The sequence below is a fragment of the Sylvia atricapilla genome, chromosome 30 (assembly GCF_009819655.1).
Source record: "Sylvia atricapilla isolate bSylAtr1 chromosome 30, bSylAtr1.pri, whole genome shotgun sequence".
NCBI lineage: Eukaryota > Metazoa > Chordata > Aves > Passeriformes > Sylviidae > Sylvia > Sylvia atricapilla.
Genome location: NC_089169.1, coordinates 277,975 through 296,718, shown reverse-complemented (window position 1 = coordinate 296,718; position 18,744 = coordinate 277,975). Strand labels below are relative to the sequence as shown.

The 18,744-nt window shown below is 54.7% G+C and overlaps 1 protein-coding gene across 1 annotated transcript; it reads right to left on the bottom strand.

Annotated features, from left to right (window-relative positions):
• Nucleotides 1-1,292: 1,292 nt before the first annotated feature.
• KCNN3 (potassium calcium-activated channel subfamily N member 3) lies at nt 1,293-18,683 on the bottom strand. Its single transcript, XM_066337872.1, has 8 exons — nt 17,943-18,683; nt 14,939-15,034; nt 11,313-11,731; nt 7,181-7,322; nt 5,384-5,494; nt 4,008-4,135; nt 3,767-3,836; nt 1,293-3,337 (listed from the first exon to the last, which is right to left on the bottom strand). Exons 1-8 carry the CDS (start codon nt 18,657-18,659, stop codon nt 3,041-3,043), a joined length of 1,980 nt encoding a protein of 659 aa, XP_066193969.1. The 5' UTR covers nt 18,660-18,683; the 3' UTR covers nt 1,293-3,040.
• Nucleotides 18,684-18,744: the final 61 nt, after the last annotated feature.

The window sequence follows — 18,744 nt, the reverse complement described above, 5'->3', positions numbered from 1 at the left end:
TCTTAGGTGTGTGGACAGAACTGGCTGGGGAGCATTTACTGGAGCTGTTTACTGGGGCTGTGCCAGCTGAGGCTGCTGGTGACCAAGAGCTGCCATCAGGGAGCAGGGCAGCAGCTCTGGGTGGGCATGCCGGGCTGGACTGCACTAGGGGCTCCCGACCATGCCTGTCTTCACTGTGGCTTTGGGTCAGATCCGTGGTCGTGGCAGTGGGGCTGGAAGGGGGGTTAGTCTCAGTGCTGGCCACAGTGGAGTCTGGTGCCGGGGGTAATGGATCAGGGCTACTGGCACCAGTGCTGAAGAACTGGCAGGGGTATGGGTGGGATAGGGACATCAGGACGGGGATTCAGGGGTGTGGAATGAGGGGTGCAGGGGTGGAATAAGGGTGCAGGGGGTGGGATAGAGGTGTGGGGATGTGTGGGATGCAGGGTGCAAGGTGCAGGGCATAGGGTGCAGGCCTTGGGCTGCCAGGTGCCAGGCAGAAGGGCTGTTGCAGTGCAGGTTGTGCTGAGGTGACGCCGGGGGGGGCAGGCTGTGGGGGTGTGCAGGAATCCACTGCCAGAGCCTACTTGAAATCCTACTGCAGCAGCAGCTGCTTTGCCCCAGGACAAGGGTCTCTTGCTCCAGTTGCAATCCCAACACTCTCACTGTGGTCCTTACCACCTCCAGCCTTGGGACCTGCAAGCTGGCAGTACCTGCTCTTGTCTCACTTGGTTGGATTTCCTAGACTTCATCATGAGCCTGGAAGGGAGGTTCCTGGGTTCCTGCTGGCAATATTGGTCTTTAAGAATCAATACTTCCTCTGGCTCTCTGATGGCCCAGGACATGTCTTCACACCTTGCCCCATGCACAGCACCATTCCATGGGCAGTTTGCTCCTATCTGAGGCCCAGAAAGCATTTTTCTTCACTAGTTGCCTGCAGGCCAGGGAAAATGCTGCATTTCAGGGTCTTTCTCAGAATTTCTAACATATTTCTGTGCTGGGAACCTCCTGACAGAGATGAGCAGGAGCTTCTGCTGGGCAAGATGGACAGCAGGGCACCCATAGGCATATGGGGAGCAGCAGCTGGGCTGAGAATAGATCATGGGGGCTTCCAAGGCAGCAGTGAATTCCCAGCCATCCATGGGATATCAGTGGTACTAATTGCAAGAGCTTGGAAGAGCAGCTCATTCCCAGAAGCCATGTATCTTCCACTGGCCAAGGACCAGTAGCAGTGGGCATGCGCCTACCTGAAGGCAACAGGGATGGCCGTGTTTGGTCCACTGCTATAACACCTCTGCAGCACAGGGATCTCATTTTGCAGTACTCCTGCTGTTGCCTTACAGCCTTCTTCCTCCTTCTCCTCCTAGGGCCAGTGTGGGGGCAGTACTCACTAACAACGACTTATATTCTATGTAACTCCAACTGCAGGGCACAAGGAATGAAAACACCTCGCACCACTGGCAGAAAAGAAATTCTTCGGCATTGAGGGTGTAGGGGTGGTGGTGCAGGAGGGTGGTGTGTCTCTGCCCCTACAAGCGCACAAAATCCAGCATTTTTTATGGAAGGGAAAATGTTACAAAGGAGAGCGTTACAGGCTGAGTATACCTGGAATAACACAGTGACTGATTACAATTACTGACACTGCTGGGTGAGGTGTAATTAATATTGCAGAGTAATTACATAGTTACTTCATCTGTTTAAAAATATATAAATATTCTCTGCTGAGTTTTCATGGAAAGCAGCAAATACCAACCCCAAAGTCGGAGCGTGGTGCAGCTCCATGCAAGGATCCATGAAAGCCAGAACACAAGACTGGGGAAGAACCAAGGAAAGAGGGAGAAATGGTGAAAGTAAAACAGGAAGTGGCTGGTTCCAGAAGCCAAGTGATCCCAAGGGTAGCTCAGGAAGCTGAACATCAGCAAAAAAGCATAATGGAGTCTGAGGTGCTGCACTTCAGCAGGCATGGGCAGCAGTGCCATTGCTGAGATGGTACCAGAAAGTGCTGCTGCCCTCCACCAAACCCAGCAGAAGTGGCATGAAGGTGATGGGCTTTGTTTTAAACAGATGAAGCACCTGCCCCTGCTACCACATCACTTGCTAGTGAGCTCCTGCTTGATCCTGGTGGATTTGACCACTGTCAACTGGCTCAAGCATGGATGTTCCCAGCACAAGTGGAGACAGTTGGAACTGATGGGGTGTTCAATCCAGCACTTCTGAGACTGCTGCAAAGAGCCCACTGGCTTTGCAGAATGCTGAGAGGCTCCCAGCAGGCGGTGATGTGAGCACCCGGAGACCCCTAAGCGCCTGGGCTGGCCTGCCAGCCCCGTCACTAACCACCAACACATTGGCTGGGGGCTGCCCTGCATGGCCCTGCATGCTGTAGGCACTGCTTTCCTGGCTCTGGCATGCGTCTCCAGGCAGGATATGACACTAAGGACCAGAAAGAAGTGTCCATTGTTCTCTGGGTAGAAAACACTCACAGCTCCAGAGAACTCCCCAGAAAGGTTACAGCCAGACATTGTCACCCAGCTGTCAATGTGAGGGGGCTGTCTTCTGGGTCCTGGCAAGGAGATGGGATGGAGCATAGGCAGCGTCAGCCAGAGCCTGCATAACGAACCCCTCACATTGGCATCTGCCTGGTGATGTTTGGCAATCGTGAGAGAGGCAGGGAGTGAGGAGAGTGCCACAGGGAGGAAAACTCTCCCTCCGGTGTCTCCGTTGCTTCAGTGCTTCTGACTTGGTGTTTTGTTTTGTTTTGAAATGTGAAGACCTGAGATTGAGCGTGGGTTTTCCGTCTGCCACCAGACGCCACGGCACAGGCTGGCCCAAGGCATCACCTTCTGTCCCTTTCTTTCACCACGTGTTGAGGCACCTGAATGGGGATGCAATTCCCGATACCAAGGCGTTGGCAAAGCTCCGAGCATTGCTCGGCACTGCTGGTCCCACTGGCTCCAGCTGAAGGGTCCTGCAGCGGTTCAAGGACCAGAAGAAAATTCACAGAGACCTCATGATCTGTGTTGAAATGCTTCCCCTGTCCATGGTGGGGCTGAGGGGCTGGGTTTTAGCAGCTGCTTGAGCTCGTGTAAGGGGTGGGGAAGGAGGTGGAGCTGACCCCAATGGGGCTCTCAGAGAGAGGTGTTTGGGGGGTGCCCACTGGCACACCAACCCCCCGGGCCTCCAGGACAGCAGCGAGCAGGCGCTGCTGCTGCTGTCGCAGCATGTCGGCCATCAGCAGGGGCAGGGAGTTGAAGCTGGCACTGAGCTGCTCCAGCTTGGATTCCAGGCCACTGATCTGCTTTTCCAGGTCCTCACTGCGGTCATTTAGTTCTGTGATGAGGTCGTACATCACGTTCTGCATCTGGGGAGGGGACACAGTGGACAGTAGCGGGGTTAGTACCATGGCTGGAGGGCTTAGTGCCACTGCTGCTAGCAGAGCTCACCCCTTTACCCCTTTCTGCCCTGAGAGCTGCCCCATCTCAGCCCACCCCAGGTTCTCCAAGAGTTCTGTGACTGCAGTTTAGCTCATCCCTGGCCATCAAAGCAAGGACACCCTGCTAGCCCGGTGCTGCTGAGCAGTGGTATCCCTTGTAAAAAGGGTTGCAGGGAACCCCTGGCTCATGTATGTGTTTCTCCTCTTGCTTTGCAAGGGCAGCCATCCCACAGCAGCTATTCCTTGCTGACATTTATTGAGTCGGAGCATTTTGCGGTCAGCCAAGTCTGCTTTAGTTTTTTCAAGTGAAGAAAAACACTCAGTCTGGCCAAGCCACAGGGTCCCTGTGGGACTTGCCTTTGAGAGGTCAACAAGGGTGTTGGCTTGGTCACTCAGCTTCCTCTGCTCCATCTTCACGCTCCGTAACCTGGAGAGAAGGAAAGAGCACATGGCTGTACTTCCTCCCCTCTTTCAAACTGCATCTGGATACCTGCCTGCATCCCAGGCAATGGAAAACTGTCCCCACGCCCCTGCCAGGAACATGCTCCTGGTTTATCTGGAGCTCAGTCTGCCCCCAGCCCACTGCACAGCCTCTTACTGGTGGATGGCTTGTAGGAATTTCCTCTGGTGCTTTCTGACTTTGGCATGGTCGATCTTCTTCAGCAGCTTGGTGTGCTTGTAGATAAGCCATGTTTCCCGCAGGACGTTGGCTGCTGCGTTCTTGATCTGAAAAGGAAAAGTGGCTGCAGATCACCAGCCATGTGGCATTTCACAGAGACACTGGTCTGGCTCTGCCATGAAAAAGTGTTGCAAGAGCACTTGACCTACCCCAGCTGAAGTGAGGTGCTCGGCTTTACACCCGCAAGGTCTCCTAGACTGTTGCAAGGGATGATGGACAGTTCAAGAAGGAGTAAGAGAAGGCAAAGCTATTGGCCCCTGGTGCACCCACATCTCAGTCCTACTCTGCACTCTTGCCCCAGCACTTGGCTCTTTGCCTACACACAAAGTTGAACCATAAGCCTCAGGAAAAAAAAAATCCCAAAGCTTTTTTTGATTCCTGTTGTGCTGCTGGCACTGAGATATGACTTCTGCAGACTATCCAGCTAAACCACAGCTCAGCTGCTCATTCCAGGAGGAGCTGGCTGCCATCTGCCTGGCATGGAGCCTGCAGATCTGTATCAATGGCCACTGGAGCGGGGCTGACCAGCTGTTTTGGTCACACCAAGGTTCTGCACATTCCTGAGTGTTGGGCCTTACACCCAGTGTGTCAGGGCTTTGTCTAGGGCTCTGCTCTCTGGGGTGAAGTGGGTGTCCTGGTTGCATCCCACCACTGGTTGCCTTTCCAAGGGCTGCACTGATGCTCATTTGCCACCATCCCCTCTAAAACATATTCTAGTGTGCAGAGCACACCATTAATGACACATCACTATTGGTTTGCTGATGCTTTGCCATGATAAGACTGCAAAGACCAGTGATCTGCATGCTACCAGGGATGTGACACCAGACCCTGGTATGACAGTAACCCCATGAATGCCCCACTGCAGGCTCTGGGTCCTTCCTCAAGGGAACTTCACAGTGTGGTTCTTATCTTTGGTGGGCACTAAATCACTGAAACCCAGTTGTCATCCTGACACCAAGAGAAGTGAGATCATGCTCTGAAAGAGGAGGAAGTATATTCCCAGAGGGAGCATCACCTAAATCCCTGGAACAGAGCTGGTGCGCTTTATCTCAGAGTAACACTTGTGCCTGCACTATATCCACACCACTTGGACAACTTCCTCAGCAGTGGTACCTGCAGGACCCACATCCAAAGATGCTAACACCTTCCTCTCCTGTTGTAGCCTCACTCAGAGACGCTGCCATCTTCTTCCACTGTGGCACCCACAGGATCAAGAGGTTCCTCCTGCCATTGTAGCCCAAATGCCATGGCACACAACAATGCCCACACTCCTGCTGTCCCCCATGGAACCTTACCCGCTTTGTCAGCTGTGTGTCCATCATGAAGTTGTGGACATGCTTCTCAGCTTTGGTGAGCTCCAGCTTCCTGGCCACCACAGCCACCACCAGTGCTGTACATCCAGCACCCTGTGCAGGGACATCAGTTGGGGAAACAGTTTGTCATCCTCTTGTAACACTATCACTCCCACCCTCATCCTTGCAATCTGCTAATTAACTAAAGCTACATGTCCTCCCCATTATCCTAACAAGAAGATATTATGCTAATATTAGGATAATATTATCCTAATATTATTCCCATTATCCGAACAAGAGGAGCCTGGGTGTCCTTGAGTGGCTGATGGTGGGGTGCATGATGGAAGAGGCCAGGGCTATTAACAAGGTCAGCAGTGGTCAGTGCCACTGCAGGCCAGAGATCTGCCCTGTGGCAGTGCCTAGTGGGATGGGGAGCCCTCCACTCGCAAGAGAGGTCTGGGGTGGGAGAGCAGTGGGGAAACACCAGGCAACATGGATGAGAGCAGAGAATGGGCACCAAATCAGGACCCTTCAAATTGCCATGTATCCCAACTGCACCAGCTGGGAACTCACTTATCCCAGCAATTAGGGCCAGATCTGTGTGGCAGCTATAATCTCTGGTGCACATCTGTGCCAAGATGTTTTTCCAGAATCTCCCTGCTGTGCTCCTGAGCTCTGCCTGCTGCTGCTCATACTAGCTGGGTTGCTTCCCCCTAGTGCTCCGGCAGAGTGCTGTCAGCCTGGCAAGCTCTCCTTAAAGAGTTATTAATTAACCCGATACCCTGAATCCTTTAGCATCTTAAAAGGTCCTGCTGCTTACTCTCAACTCCCATCACCTCTCTCCTCCTGGTGGAGCAACTAACCCTGGTGCTGACTGGGGAAGTCCAGCAAAGCCTCTAACCCCAGTGGGCATAGGGGTCTCCATTCCCAGGGATAGGGGGCTGTGCTGGGCATGGGGAGACACTGACAGATGGTGTCTCACTTCAAAGTAACCAGTGGCTGGGGAAGAGCTTTGGGAGCCTGCAGCACCGGAATCCCTTTGGCTGAGCCAGCAGCTTCTCCTCTGCTGGCAATTGCTGCACCACCCCCATCCACAGGAATTTTCTCCCTTGCTTGGCTCCCAATAATACCAGCCTTGCTGTGTCTGACCTCATCCAAGACAGGTCAAAGACTTGCAGATAATATAGAATCAATACCTCTTGGTGGAGCATCCCCAACTGATGGTACTCATGGGGTGTCAGCTCAGTCTGCCCTTGCTGGGAGGAGGGATGGCTCCATCCCTAGGGCCTGGAGGTGAGGTGGGCACAGCCAGAGTGCTGATGGCTGGGGTGGATCTGTGGAGGAGCCATGACCACAAGGCCCCCAGCTGTTCTTTCAGCAGCCCTGGCTGGAAACTCCCACAAGCCAGGTCTCGTGGTGGGCTCCTTGGGGCTAGTATGCTGGAGGCCCTGGAGAATGGTGACCTTTTGGCCAGAAGGAATGGAAACCAGGGCAGATGAGCAGTGGAAGCTAGATGGTGTGGACCAGGATGGCCAAGGAATGCTCAGGTGCCCTTCTGCTCCCTGGGGACATCATTGACTCCACCAAAGACCCTCCACTCTTACTGAATGTAGGTCTAAATCTACCCCAAATTCATCAACTGAGACAACTCCATCAACTTCCCAGCTGAAGAGCTGAAGTCATTAGGCCTTGTAAAAAAACAGCTGAGAAACAGGTCCCTGTAAAATCCAGTGGCCCCACCTCTGCAATGGACAGAGGCAGAGCCCACAGAATGGACTACCAGCTTGGCATGGCCCTTACCATGATGCCAGTGAGCAGGCAGACTCCCTTCCCACAGTAGGTGTGTGGAACCATGTCACCATAGCCGATGGAGAGGAAGGTAATGGAGATGAGCCACATGGCACCCAGGAAGTTGCTGGTTACATCCTGCTGGTCATGGTACCTGCCAAGGAGACACAGACATCAGTGTCACAGCTGGGGACAGGGGTGGATGTGGCAGAAACGAGGGTACCTGGGCACAGTAGGTCCCTCAGCATGGGCTACACTGGGGTGCAGGATTAATGCAGTAGGAAGTGCCACAGTAGCAGCGGCTGCACAATTTCTGGCACTGGAAGACTCGCATGGACAAAATGAGAGCAAAAACTCAGTGGAAAAGGCTTCTGCTTTCAGTCAGACCTGTCACCACATCCCAGTCCTGCTGTGTGTCCCCGGTGTCATGTGATGCTGCAGCAAGAATGTTGTGAGCTCTGCAAAGCCCCTGACCACAGCATGTTGGCATCCTCCCTGCCTAACTTGTGCTGCAGCCTGGGCTGTGCCACCCCAGAAGACAGTGCTGTCAGCAGCCCCAGGAGACCTGCTGGGGATGAATCCTATTGAGTCTCTGGCATGCACTTGGCTTTCAGGAACTGAGGAACAGCTCACACACTCAAGACACAGCACATGTGGAGTGGCTGCAGCTTTGGGAATGCTGCAAATTTTCCAGCTCCCTGCTGAGATGTGAGGTCAATGACCACTCTGGCTGTCCCAGACATTGGCTGTGGCTCCTCCAGCAAGCATGCAACCAGGGGCCCCAGCTGCCTCCAGCTCCCCAGGGCTGGCACAAACATAGCCAAGCCATGCAGGTATGTTTCCCGAGGGATGCAGTGCTGACTCCTGGCAGCAGAGCAGGACTTGGCCCAGTCTGCACTGGGACTCAGCCCTAAGTCGGCAGGGGCAGGCAGTGTGTTTACCCCACTTAGGAACAGGATGGTTGTTCTCCTGCCTCCCTGACAGGCTTCTCCCAGCCTCTTCACAGAATCCAGAGAGGGAAAACAGATGGAGCTTTTGGCAATCCCAACTCCAAGATCATCACTTGCAGAGCAGTTGGCTTTTCTCTTCTTCTGAAATGTTTTTCCCTCAGCTAGAGACTCATATGAGGTCCTGGTGCAGGAGAAAGCACCCTCAGCCATGGTGAGAGTCACTCTGGGGCAGGGTTGGCCAAGGGAGCTAGAGCCCATAACCACAGTGGTGCTTCTCAAAATTCCAGCACCAGCAGTGGGGCACACACACCTATCCCATCCAGTGTATTCTCCTGAGGGGAGCTGAGCCCACATCATTCTGCAGGATAGAATGTCCTGAGTGGACGATCCCAAGAGCATCATGCTGGACAAGGGGCTTACAGGCCTAGTGGACAGAGGGACATTTTCTCTTCTGAGCAATTCTTGACCAAGAATTGATAAACCAGAGGGGCTGGCACACGCCATGGCTGATGTGGGCAGAAAGAGGGGCCACCTGCTCATGCCAAGGGTTGCCACAATCAGTCAGACACCAGCACCGCTTTCTGCTGTCCCCTCGTCTGCCTGCCCCTACTAAGGCCACAGCCACCCTCAGCACTGTGGCAGCTGTGCGCATCACCTTAATGCCACGCTATGCCACTGTGGCAGCACCATCTCGGCTGAACCGACCCCATCGTGTTGAGCAGCCCCAGCCCGTGCTCCGGGCTGGCGGCAGCTTCATCCCAGGAGCGGGCTGGCTGCACGAACGAGCACACGTGTGAGCACACGTGCGCGCCGTCGGCAGGCAGGCCCGGCAGCGCTGGCGGCACCGCAGGCACCGCAGGCGGCTGTGCACGGTGGCCAGGCGAGCAGGCGAGGTTGCTAAGCGACTCGCTGCCTTTCGAGAGGTGCGGCCCCGCAGCGCACGCGGGAGGATGCTGCGCCCACAGACACTGGAGATCACAGCTCAGTGCCGAGAAGACGTGCCATGGCCGTGCCACCCGAGCCTGAGAACCATGTCTTGGAGAGGCACAACCACCTCTAAACTGTCCGGCCCCAGTGGTTGCTGGTTGGGAGCGGTCCTGCAAATTTGTTTCCGGTGCCAGTGACATCAGTGTGGACAGAGGGACACTTCCTGGGTAGCCCTTGTGGGAGCTGTGTCACCCCCCCCAGGGCTGGTGCAAGCACAAGGAATACTGCATCCCTCATACATGGAGCATGTCCCAGAGGTTCTGCATTCCCCTAATCCTGCATCCCCCAGGACTGACGCATCTCCAGCCCACCTGGGTTTGCTTCTGCCTCTCTGTACATAGAGGGAGTTGATGGCAACTGCGGTGGTAATGATCTGCAGTGCCTTGTCTGCATAATTTCTGGGTTATTTTTTTCCCTAATAATTCTTCATTGCATTTTCCAGCTAAGCCTCACCAGGTGTGGGATTACCCTCCTGTGTGTGTCCTGGGTGCCTGTCCACTTGCTCTCTGTTTAGGAGGCATAAACCACAATTTCTCAAACACAATCAGGTGGTGCCTGAGGATCCAGCTTATAAGAAGAGCATCATTAAGGGAGGCAGGAAGGCAACCACGGCCAGTAAAGGCTCATAAAATCTCAGTGTGCCATCCCATGCCACTGCCATAGCACTTGCAGCCGCCCTAATGCCCCTTTGCATTGTGACCAGAGGTGAGAGGGTCCCACCCTGGGGTAGAGGGGGCGTAGCCTCTCACTTGGCAAGCAATCTAGAAGCAATCTGGGTGCCAGTTGGTGTGATCCCTCGCACCTTAGTTACAAGGATGACACAAAGCTGCCACAACAGGACAGCCTGTAGAGGACCTGCCCTCCCTTCCCCAGGTGTAGCAATGTGTCTTTATAACAGGCCATTCTGATGCACCAGCCAAACTGGTTGTAACTACCTGCAGTTTTGTTGTTAGAGCTCTCATGAATTCATCAAGGTTACTGAGAAAACAACAGGATCAAAAATAAGAAGAGAGCCTGAGAAAATGTCTGCAAAAAATGTAAATCCTAGATAGGGGAAGCACAATGTGAGGATGGACGCTTGACCAATTGGATGTCCTGAAGGAGGTGTACCTACCTCATAAAGAAGCAGCTCAGCCAACCCAGAGATGCGTGCCCACATGGACAATAGACCTAGAATCTATATCTGCCATGTAATGTAAATAATAAACTGATTCTGTTGGAATCATATTGGTTCTGTTATTCAGTGGCCTATTTCTCCCTTGCACCCAGGTGCTGCTGGCACCTTGTACTGTAGCTGTAGAGAAAACCTTCTGGCACAGCACTGGGATGCCACCACTGCAACCCCCTGGTTCCCTCAGTAAACAAAGAGTGGTGGCAGGTCCCTGAGAAATGAAGGTGCAGTGATACCCACCAGGCTGGTCGCCACAGCAACCCTGGTGCTGAGCATGCTGATGCTGGCATGATGCCATCAGGCTGTGGGTGTGTCACCACAGTGTTGTCATGGCAGTCAGTTGCAGTGATGCTAGAGCCTAAGCCAGGCCTTGTAGTGACAAGGCACCATCAGCACCTTTGGCCCCTCCTCATACACAGACCCCAGCTCGCACCATTTTCCATGTCCCCCATCCATGCTCCTGGGGCTTCTGGCACCACATACTATCCTCTTGCACAAGGACCCTGCCTGTCCTAGGTACTGAACTGTGAGGATAGGGCTTACCCTACTCTGCTTCCTGCCTGTGTAGACAATTTATCATCTGGTAACAACAGGGATTGGTGGAGGGAAGCTGTGGCTGCTGAGGCCCCAGAGCCCTGCATCCCTCCTGCAAGGTGTTGAGACATTGCATCTCCACTGAGAATCCCAAACTGCCATGAATCCCAAACCACAAACTACTGGGCATCCAGAACCACTGCACATCATCAGGCATTCCTGAACTGCTGCACATCCTGAACCATGGAGCATCCCAAACCACCACACATCCCGAACTTCTGCCTGTCACGCTTGCATCCTGAACTACTGAGCATTCCAAACCACCATGAAGCCACCACACATCCTGAACCTACATGTGTCCTGAACAGCTGAGCATCCCAAACCACCAAACCACCAGGCATTCCAAAGCGTTGAGCATCCTGAACTGCCACATATCTCAAACCACTGCTCTCTCCAAACCACTGTGAATCCCAAAGCACCACGCATCCCTAACCCCACTCACCTCTCACACACACGGACTGTCCATGCTGCGATGATCCAGAGGGAAATGCTGAAGACCAGCAGCACGGTCCCAGGGCAGATGGTCATGAGTGTCTTCATGACAAAGCGGGTGTTGAAGTTAATCTTGTTGAGTGCCCCAATGCTGCGTGAGGAGGCGTCAGTGAAGAGCTTGCTGTGCAGCAGCATCACCCGAGCAATCAGGTAGAGGCGCAGGAACATGGGGATAGACAGGATGATGTCCACATCAGCCTCTGCCCGAGAAGGTGTGTAGGAGAAAGCCAGGCGAGCTGTCCAGAAAAATTTGTACTCCCCGGGAATGGGGTGTATGGCACAAACCAGCATCTCCAGGCTGATGTAGAGGATGCGCTCATACGTCATCGCTATCCGCCAGTCATCAGCTCCGTTGTCGATCACAAAGAGCTACCAAGATGCAAAACCACACAGTTACTAGTGGCCCCACACAACTTACCCACTAACATCCTTCCCTGCACAGGCAGTGGGGTCTTGACACCAGAGCTAAGAGGAGCTGGGTGTGGCTCAGCCAGAAGTGCTGGGGATGGATGGAGAAGAAAAACATGGGAACGAGTCACCGCCAACCTGTCTGCTGCCCTGCTAGTGTGTGTCAGGGATGGTCACATTGCAGGGGACACCAAAACCTTTCAGGTGCCTAACCAGGCACAACATGGGGACAGCTCAGCTCACTCAAAATCTGACTGGCAGGAGCCCACCTCCTGGAATGTCCCCCTCATCCAGGCCACAGAGATGGGCAAGCCATGGTGCCACAGAGCACCAGTATGAGCCACCTCAGTCCCTCTGCTCCTGGTGCTGCACTGATTTCACTGACAGTCATTGCACCCTGAGTTCCAGGGCAATATCTGGGCAGTGAACACAGTCAGAGCATCCAGCTGCTGGCAGAGATGGGATTCAGTTGTCATGACAACTGATGGTTCATCCTGGGTACACCAGCTCCTCTCCCATCATCAGTGATGGAGTTGGGGTCTCTGCAGGAGCTGGGGAGATGGCAGCTCTGTTGACCTCTGGAATACCACCAGAGCCCTGAGAGTCACCCACCCTGTCCTGCCTTGGCAGGGCTGTCCTGAGGCTGCAATTGGCTTCTCCCTGGTGTGAGAGGGACACCAGTATCACCCATAGCAGCAGGGACATGCTCAGGGCCTCTCTGCAAGCAGCACTTGGCAAATAAAGCACTAGGAAATGATCCAAGGGGGATGTGGCAGCTGGTGCTACTGTCTGCGTCCTCAATCCTGCAAGCATGAAACGATGCTGCTTGCTCATGGATCCAGGGCTGCACACAGCTAGGGCAGCGGATGAGAGGTGGGTGGGGAGCATGGCTCCAGCTGGCGCTGAGCCCAGGAACAGCCCTCCTGCCCTGCCAGAGGCCCCAGTACACCTGTGCCAGCTGCCTCACTAGCACAGCATGGCACTTGAGGCTCTCCCTGGGGATGGCAGGAGCCACTGGGACTGACTCATGGAGTGGCTGTCCCAGCCACCTCCCTTTCTGTAGGGAAAACTCTGCTCCTTTTAGCTGCTTTGTTTGAGAAATTGTTTACAAAAATGCTCCAAGCTGTCAAGGGAGATTCTCAGGCATTTAGCAAGCTGACAGCCTATTCCTTCCTGGAAAAGGGTGTTAAAATAAACAAATTAGCAAGCGGAAAAAGGCAGGAGCCTTTTGACTGCATGATGGGGGGTTGCCATAGGCCAGGGAAGGGAAGGAGCAAGAGAGGATTTGGGCAGGATTCCCCTGAGCCAGCCCCTCTTAGTTCTGTACCTGTAAATCAATGTGGGTTTCCATGGAAACCTAGTGTGGTTCGTTGGTACCCAAGGGGGCATTCCCCAACATATCCACCTTCACTGGCTCCAGCAGGGGAAGGAACAAGTGTCGGCCACCACATCTCCAGAAAAACAAAGCCCAAGAAAAGCTACCGAGACACCTCATGAGGACTAAAGTTTCACCAAGAGCATAAACAGCCCCAGGCGGTCGAACCTGGGATGAGGAGTCGAGCACAGGGATGAGGGGTCTCTGCCTCCCCCAAACACCTTGGTGGAAGCTGGCAGCATTGCCAGCACTGCTTTCCTTCATGTGTTGTGATGATAATGTGGTGCTGGCAGAGGATGACATGTTCTGCCCTAGACACCAGAGACATCATTGGGGTGCCAAGTGATGCCTCAGCCCCAGAGAAACAGAAGTACAGAAAGATCTTCAAGTATCCCAAAGGACTAATTAACACAATTAGTAGAATGACAGAATCACAGACTGGTTTGGGTTGAACAGGACCTTAAAGCTCATTTCTTTCCCCCCACTTTCATGGGCAGGGACACCTTTCACTAGATCAGGTTGCTCCAAGCTCCATTCAACCTAGCCTTGAACACTTCCAGTGATGAGGCAGCCACAGCTTCTCTGGGCAAGAGAGGAAGAGGGAATCCTGAGGGAAGAGGCTGAAGTAATTATTTCCCAGAGGCTGGGAGGTCTGACCAGTGCCATGGCCAGGTGAGCACAGTCCCCCACCTTGGCCGACAGGTACAAGAAGTTGAGGACTTACAGCTCTGGCAGCCCCATTCCATTTCAGTTAGATTATCAGCAATTCCTTTATAACACTTTATAACACATAGGGCAATGAGCAGCCAGCATGACTTTGTTTGGAGCAGATCAAGTCAAACTCATCTAATTCCCTGTCTTGACAGTGTAACTGGCCTGGCAGAGCAGCTAGGACCACAGTGAAGCTCAGTCCCCAAGTGCAGAGGGACAGCAGTGGGACTTTGGCTCTGGTCAAGGCAGGAGAGGTAAGATGACCTATGTGCTGCCTGGGTGGATGCTGTGTTTGCACAACCCACTGCCAGAAACAACAAGCAGAGGAAACAGTGAGCACTGGGGGCACAGCTCACCCGGCTGACCCCAGCTACCGTCATCCTGGGGTAAATATTATTCCACCAAGAGCCAGAGCTCTCAAATATTTGGCTTGAGTAACTCACCCCCAGGCTTGGTCACCATGTGGGGAGGCTGAGCTGGTGTGGGGACTGCCGGGACAGAGGCAGGCAGGGAGTGGGATGCTGCTGCCAGCCCCTTGTATGGCAAAGCCCCTCTATCCTCCAGCCCCAGGAGGGACGAGGTGAAATTATGGTGCACTCAGGGGCAGGGGCTTTGACATCCCTTCCCAGGATTCTCCTTCTCCTGACTAGTGATTCATTCCTCCCATGTCTAAAACAGGCTGGCATTGTTCCAAAGCTAGGTTGCACAGGGAAGCACAGCCTTCCTGGAACAAACTGGGAGTCCTTTAACTTCCCAGGGAGGAAGAGAGTGTGCAGCCCTGATTAGAAAAGGATTTTGTGGCTTTCCTTGGCACTTTGACTGGCTGGAGCCCTTCCTGGCCATAGTCTCCCCCAGCTACCTGCGTATCTGCCGGGCACCTGGGGCTCAGACAGACCCCTTGGTGCCTGGCCTGACTGCCCCCCAAGAATCCTTGCTGGCCCCCAAGACCCTGAAAAAGAGGAAGGAAGCTGCAGGATGCAACAGGATGTGAGCTCAGGTACTGTGTTCCACTCGGGTGGTTGGCAAACCCCACAGCCCACCCCAGCAGCCCCTCTCTAGGCACTGATTATGCCAGGACTCACCTGCACCTCCCGTGTGTGATAGGCAATGATGAGGCCAAGCAGTATGACGGTGGAGAGGCTTATAAGGCATTTCAGGGCCAGGGAGAACATGGAGTCCTGCAGGGTGAAAGCAGGGAAGGCATTAAGGGGTACACAACTGTGGGACTCTGCTGGTACTGGACTCTACACTCCAAAGAAAATACTGCCTCCCCCTTACCTGCTATCCCTATCCTCAATGGCACTTTTGCTGCTTCAGCTCCCCCCCTAAGCAGCTTGACATGGTAATAAGGGGACCATCAGTACTATCAGCAATACTGGCACCTCCAGCATAACTGGCACCACTGGTACCACTGGCATCATGTGCCCTCTCTCTAAAATTCTTTTTTAATTCTATTCTGCTGAGTGCAGTTCCCAGCCTCTCCTCTGAGATGTGCAACACCAATGCCCTGGCCCAATCTAGCTTCATCAGTATTTTGGTATCCAAACAGATGATCTAACTAGACTCTCCAGCTAATTAGTCTTACATAAAGTAAACCACCTCCTGATTCACTGATAGCTGAACAGGCAGGTCCCCAGTACCCCACTGGGAAAAGCAGGATTCACTGTTCCCTTTGGATACTGGTAAACTCATGTGCATGCCAGCCACAATCCAGCCCTACTGATGCTAGGGCATTGGCAGCCCTTGACCAAGATGTTATTCCCAAGCCAACCTGCCTTGCTACAGCACCCGTCCCACACCTCCATGCCATCCCCAGCATGTCAAGCCCCAGCATGGCAAGGCCTGGCACACTAATGGCATGCTAAGACACAGCATACTCCTGGCACCTATCCTTGGCTCCCCAGTGTGCTGGGCTGGCTTTGGCCTTGCTTGGCTCCCTCTCCCCAGTGTTCTTCATCTCCACAGGGTGTTTGCACACAGAGAAGGGACTATTTGCTGTGGAGGCGGCACCACATTGTTAACAACTTGGCTCTGGCTGTGCAATTGTGTGGATATAATGGCTGGTGCTAAGAGAAGTGCTGGGACTAATCACTGCTATTAACAGGCAAACTCCGGGGCAGCACTGTGCCAAGGTGGCTCTGTCGAGACCCTTCCCAGGGGCACAAACCTTGCATGGGCACCCACTGCCTCACCTTGCAAGTGTTACACGACATTTACCAATGACTCCTGCCTGAAGAGACTTGTCAGGAAGAGCTGTTCCCAGATCCCATGCTCACAGCAAACAACATGGGGTCTTGGCCAAAGTGGGGAAAGACCTTGGCACCCCCAGCACATATCCTGCTCCACGTGGATGGCAGGATGCTTCACTCTGATGGTGCTGCACAGGTGGTAGGAAGCAGCAATATTGTCCTGTGGGTAGGAGAAGCCCTGTCCTGCCCACAGCCAACTGACAGGCAGGGAGCAGGCATACTGGCCAGTGTGTCCTTGTTTCCCAGCTCAGCCCTGACAACCTCTGGCTGGGAGCATGCAGTGGCATGCCTGGGGCCATGGGGCAGGGCTGGACCTACGCTGACTTCCCCATATGCACAATGGCAGCCAGCCCCGATCACATGCACTCCCACATTCATGGTCATGTCCCTGCTGGTGAGTTCTGGTTTCTCACCGGGGGCTGCGGGGGTGGGGGGGATTTATACACAGCTGCTGCAAATCTGGCCAAGGACCTGTGGAGGCCGGAGCCAGGGACTCTCCTGAACCCTGCGGTTGTCAGCACAATTGTTTGTGCCACAGTGGGGCAGGGGTGCAGCAGCATGTCACAGCTGCTGCATGGCAGTAGTGCTGACTCACAGGGTCTTCCCCAGCTGACATAGCAGCTCAGTGTGGTGAGGCCAGCGAGCATGGCAGTGGTGCTGCTGGCAGCTTGGTAAGGGTGGACAGTCCACCTGGTGCCAGGCATGCAGGCACATGGAGCCTGCACGGCTGCGACTCAACAGGTAGCAGATGCAGGTGGGGGATGGTGGTTTGGCTTTGCTCCTGCCAGAGGGAGTGGGAACCACCAGAAAAAAGCTCTGGCAGTGTAGTATCTTTCTTTCTCAGCAAGGATGCTAGGGATGCCAGCTTGGTACCAAGGCATGCCCCTGCCTCAGACAGAGCAGTGGAATTGCTGCCCATAGCCTGCACACACCCACTGACCCTGGCAGCTATGGGAAGATGGGCCTCAGGAATGCCCCACCAGGCACTTTGGTGGGGAGGCAGCAGGGTTCCCCAAACCACAGGACACCCAGCAATATGCCTCCCTTCCTTCACCTCCTCTGTTCACGCTGCCCTCCCCACTGCCCATGCCAGAAAACAGCAGGAAGTGGTGAGCAGCCCCTTCCCATCCTGCGTCTTCCCCTCCACTGGCAGCACCATGGCATGGGGAACCCCACTGGCTGCACCCCAGCCCTCTCAGTATTGCTGTCCCACTGACGCCCATGGGTGCTGGTGAGGGTGCTGATGCCTTCCCCTCTCTGGATAGGTATAAATAACATGACAGATGTCTATACAAAGAGTTATTCATATCGCTGCCAACCAGCACAGCCCGGGAGCAAGAGCTGGAAGGGATGTGGGGGGGGGAGAATTATAAATAAAAGACACTGTCCTGCAAAAAAAAAGGGGGAAAAATGGCAGGAAGGGGTGCGGAGGAGGAGGTGGAGGAGGAAGGGGGTGCTTTGCTGCACTGCTAGGGGCACAGTGCTTTTGAGGAGTGCACTGCCATGCCAGCCACAGTCACTACAGACCTCAGTGGGTCAGTGCCTACTGCTACAAGTGCATGAGGTGGGAGTTGACAGAGAACCCCTCAGCACATAGGCCCCGCACCTCCACCCAGGTGGTCACCCTGTCCAACACCTGTGGCTGCAGCATCCACTAAAGCTCTTGGAACATCCTGTCAGGTACCAGCCAGCCTGTCTGACCCTGTTCCACTCCAGATGGGCCAAACAGATCCATATTTATCCCACGGAATAGATGGGGCAAATGACTCCGTGCTCACCCCACCAGGCACCATCTGGTACCATCAGCCCCACACACACCCCCTGGCCCCATTGGTACCTTGGAGTAGAGCCCCCAGGAGAGCTCGGTCTCAATGACCATGACGACAATGCCAAACATGCCAAAGATGAGCGCGTAGTCACTGAGGCGCTTCCTCTTCTCAAACAGTGCCCGGCGGTGCCCAAGCCGATAGCCAATGTTCTGCGCCTTGCGCTTGGGCCCCTTGGCAAAGGTGGTGGGGGCTGGCCGGGCAGGCGGGCGGGCGGGACGGTGGGTGGCGGGTGCATGGTTGTCCTCGCGTGAGACAACAATTTCAGGGGGTTCACTGGCACCAAAGAGCTGCAGGGGCTGTGCCTCCGGCTCGGCCTCGATGAGGTTCCGTCGAGATGCGCTGAGTCGGCTGAGTGGCTTCATCACCCCCCCGCTGTACTTGCAGGAGCTCATGGCAATCTCGGTGAAGGGGTTGCTGTCCCGCCGATGAACCAAGGGGCTGGGCTGCCTATGTTTGCTGCTAGCCACCCCAGAGCCCGCTGGGTGGTCGCCGAGGTTGAGCTGGCTGCCGTGGCGGGAGGAAGGGTGGAGGGCGGCGGGGGCGGCGGGAGGAGGAGGAGGGGCCCGTAACGACCCGGGCGAGGAGTGCAACAGGCTGTGCTGAAGCGGCGGCAGCGCGGAGGGCGGCGGCGGTGACCGTTCATCCCCCGGTAAGGGGCAGGGACACCGACCATCCTCCTCCAAGTCCCCCACGCCCGAATCGTGGAGATGCCCCGATGTCTCCATGACGGCGGTACCGGCGCCGCTTTACAGGGCACCGGTTCCGCTTTACTTGCCACCGGCCCCGTTCGCTGGATCATGAATGGGCTCC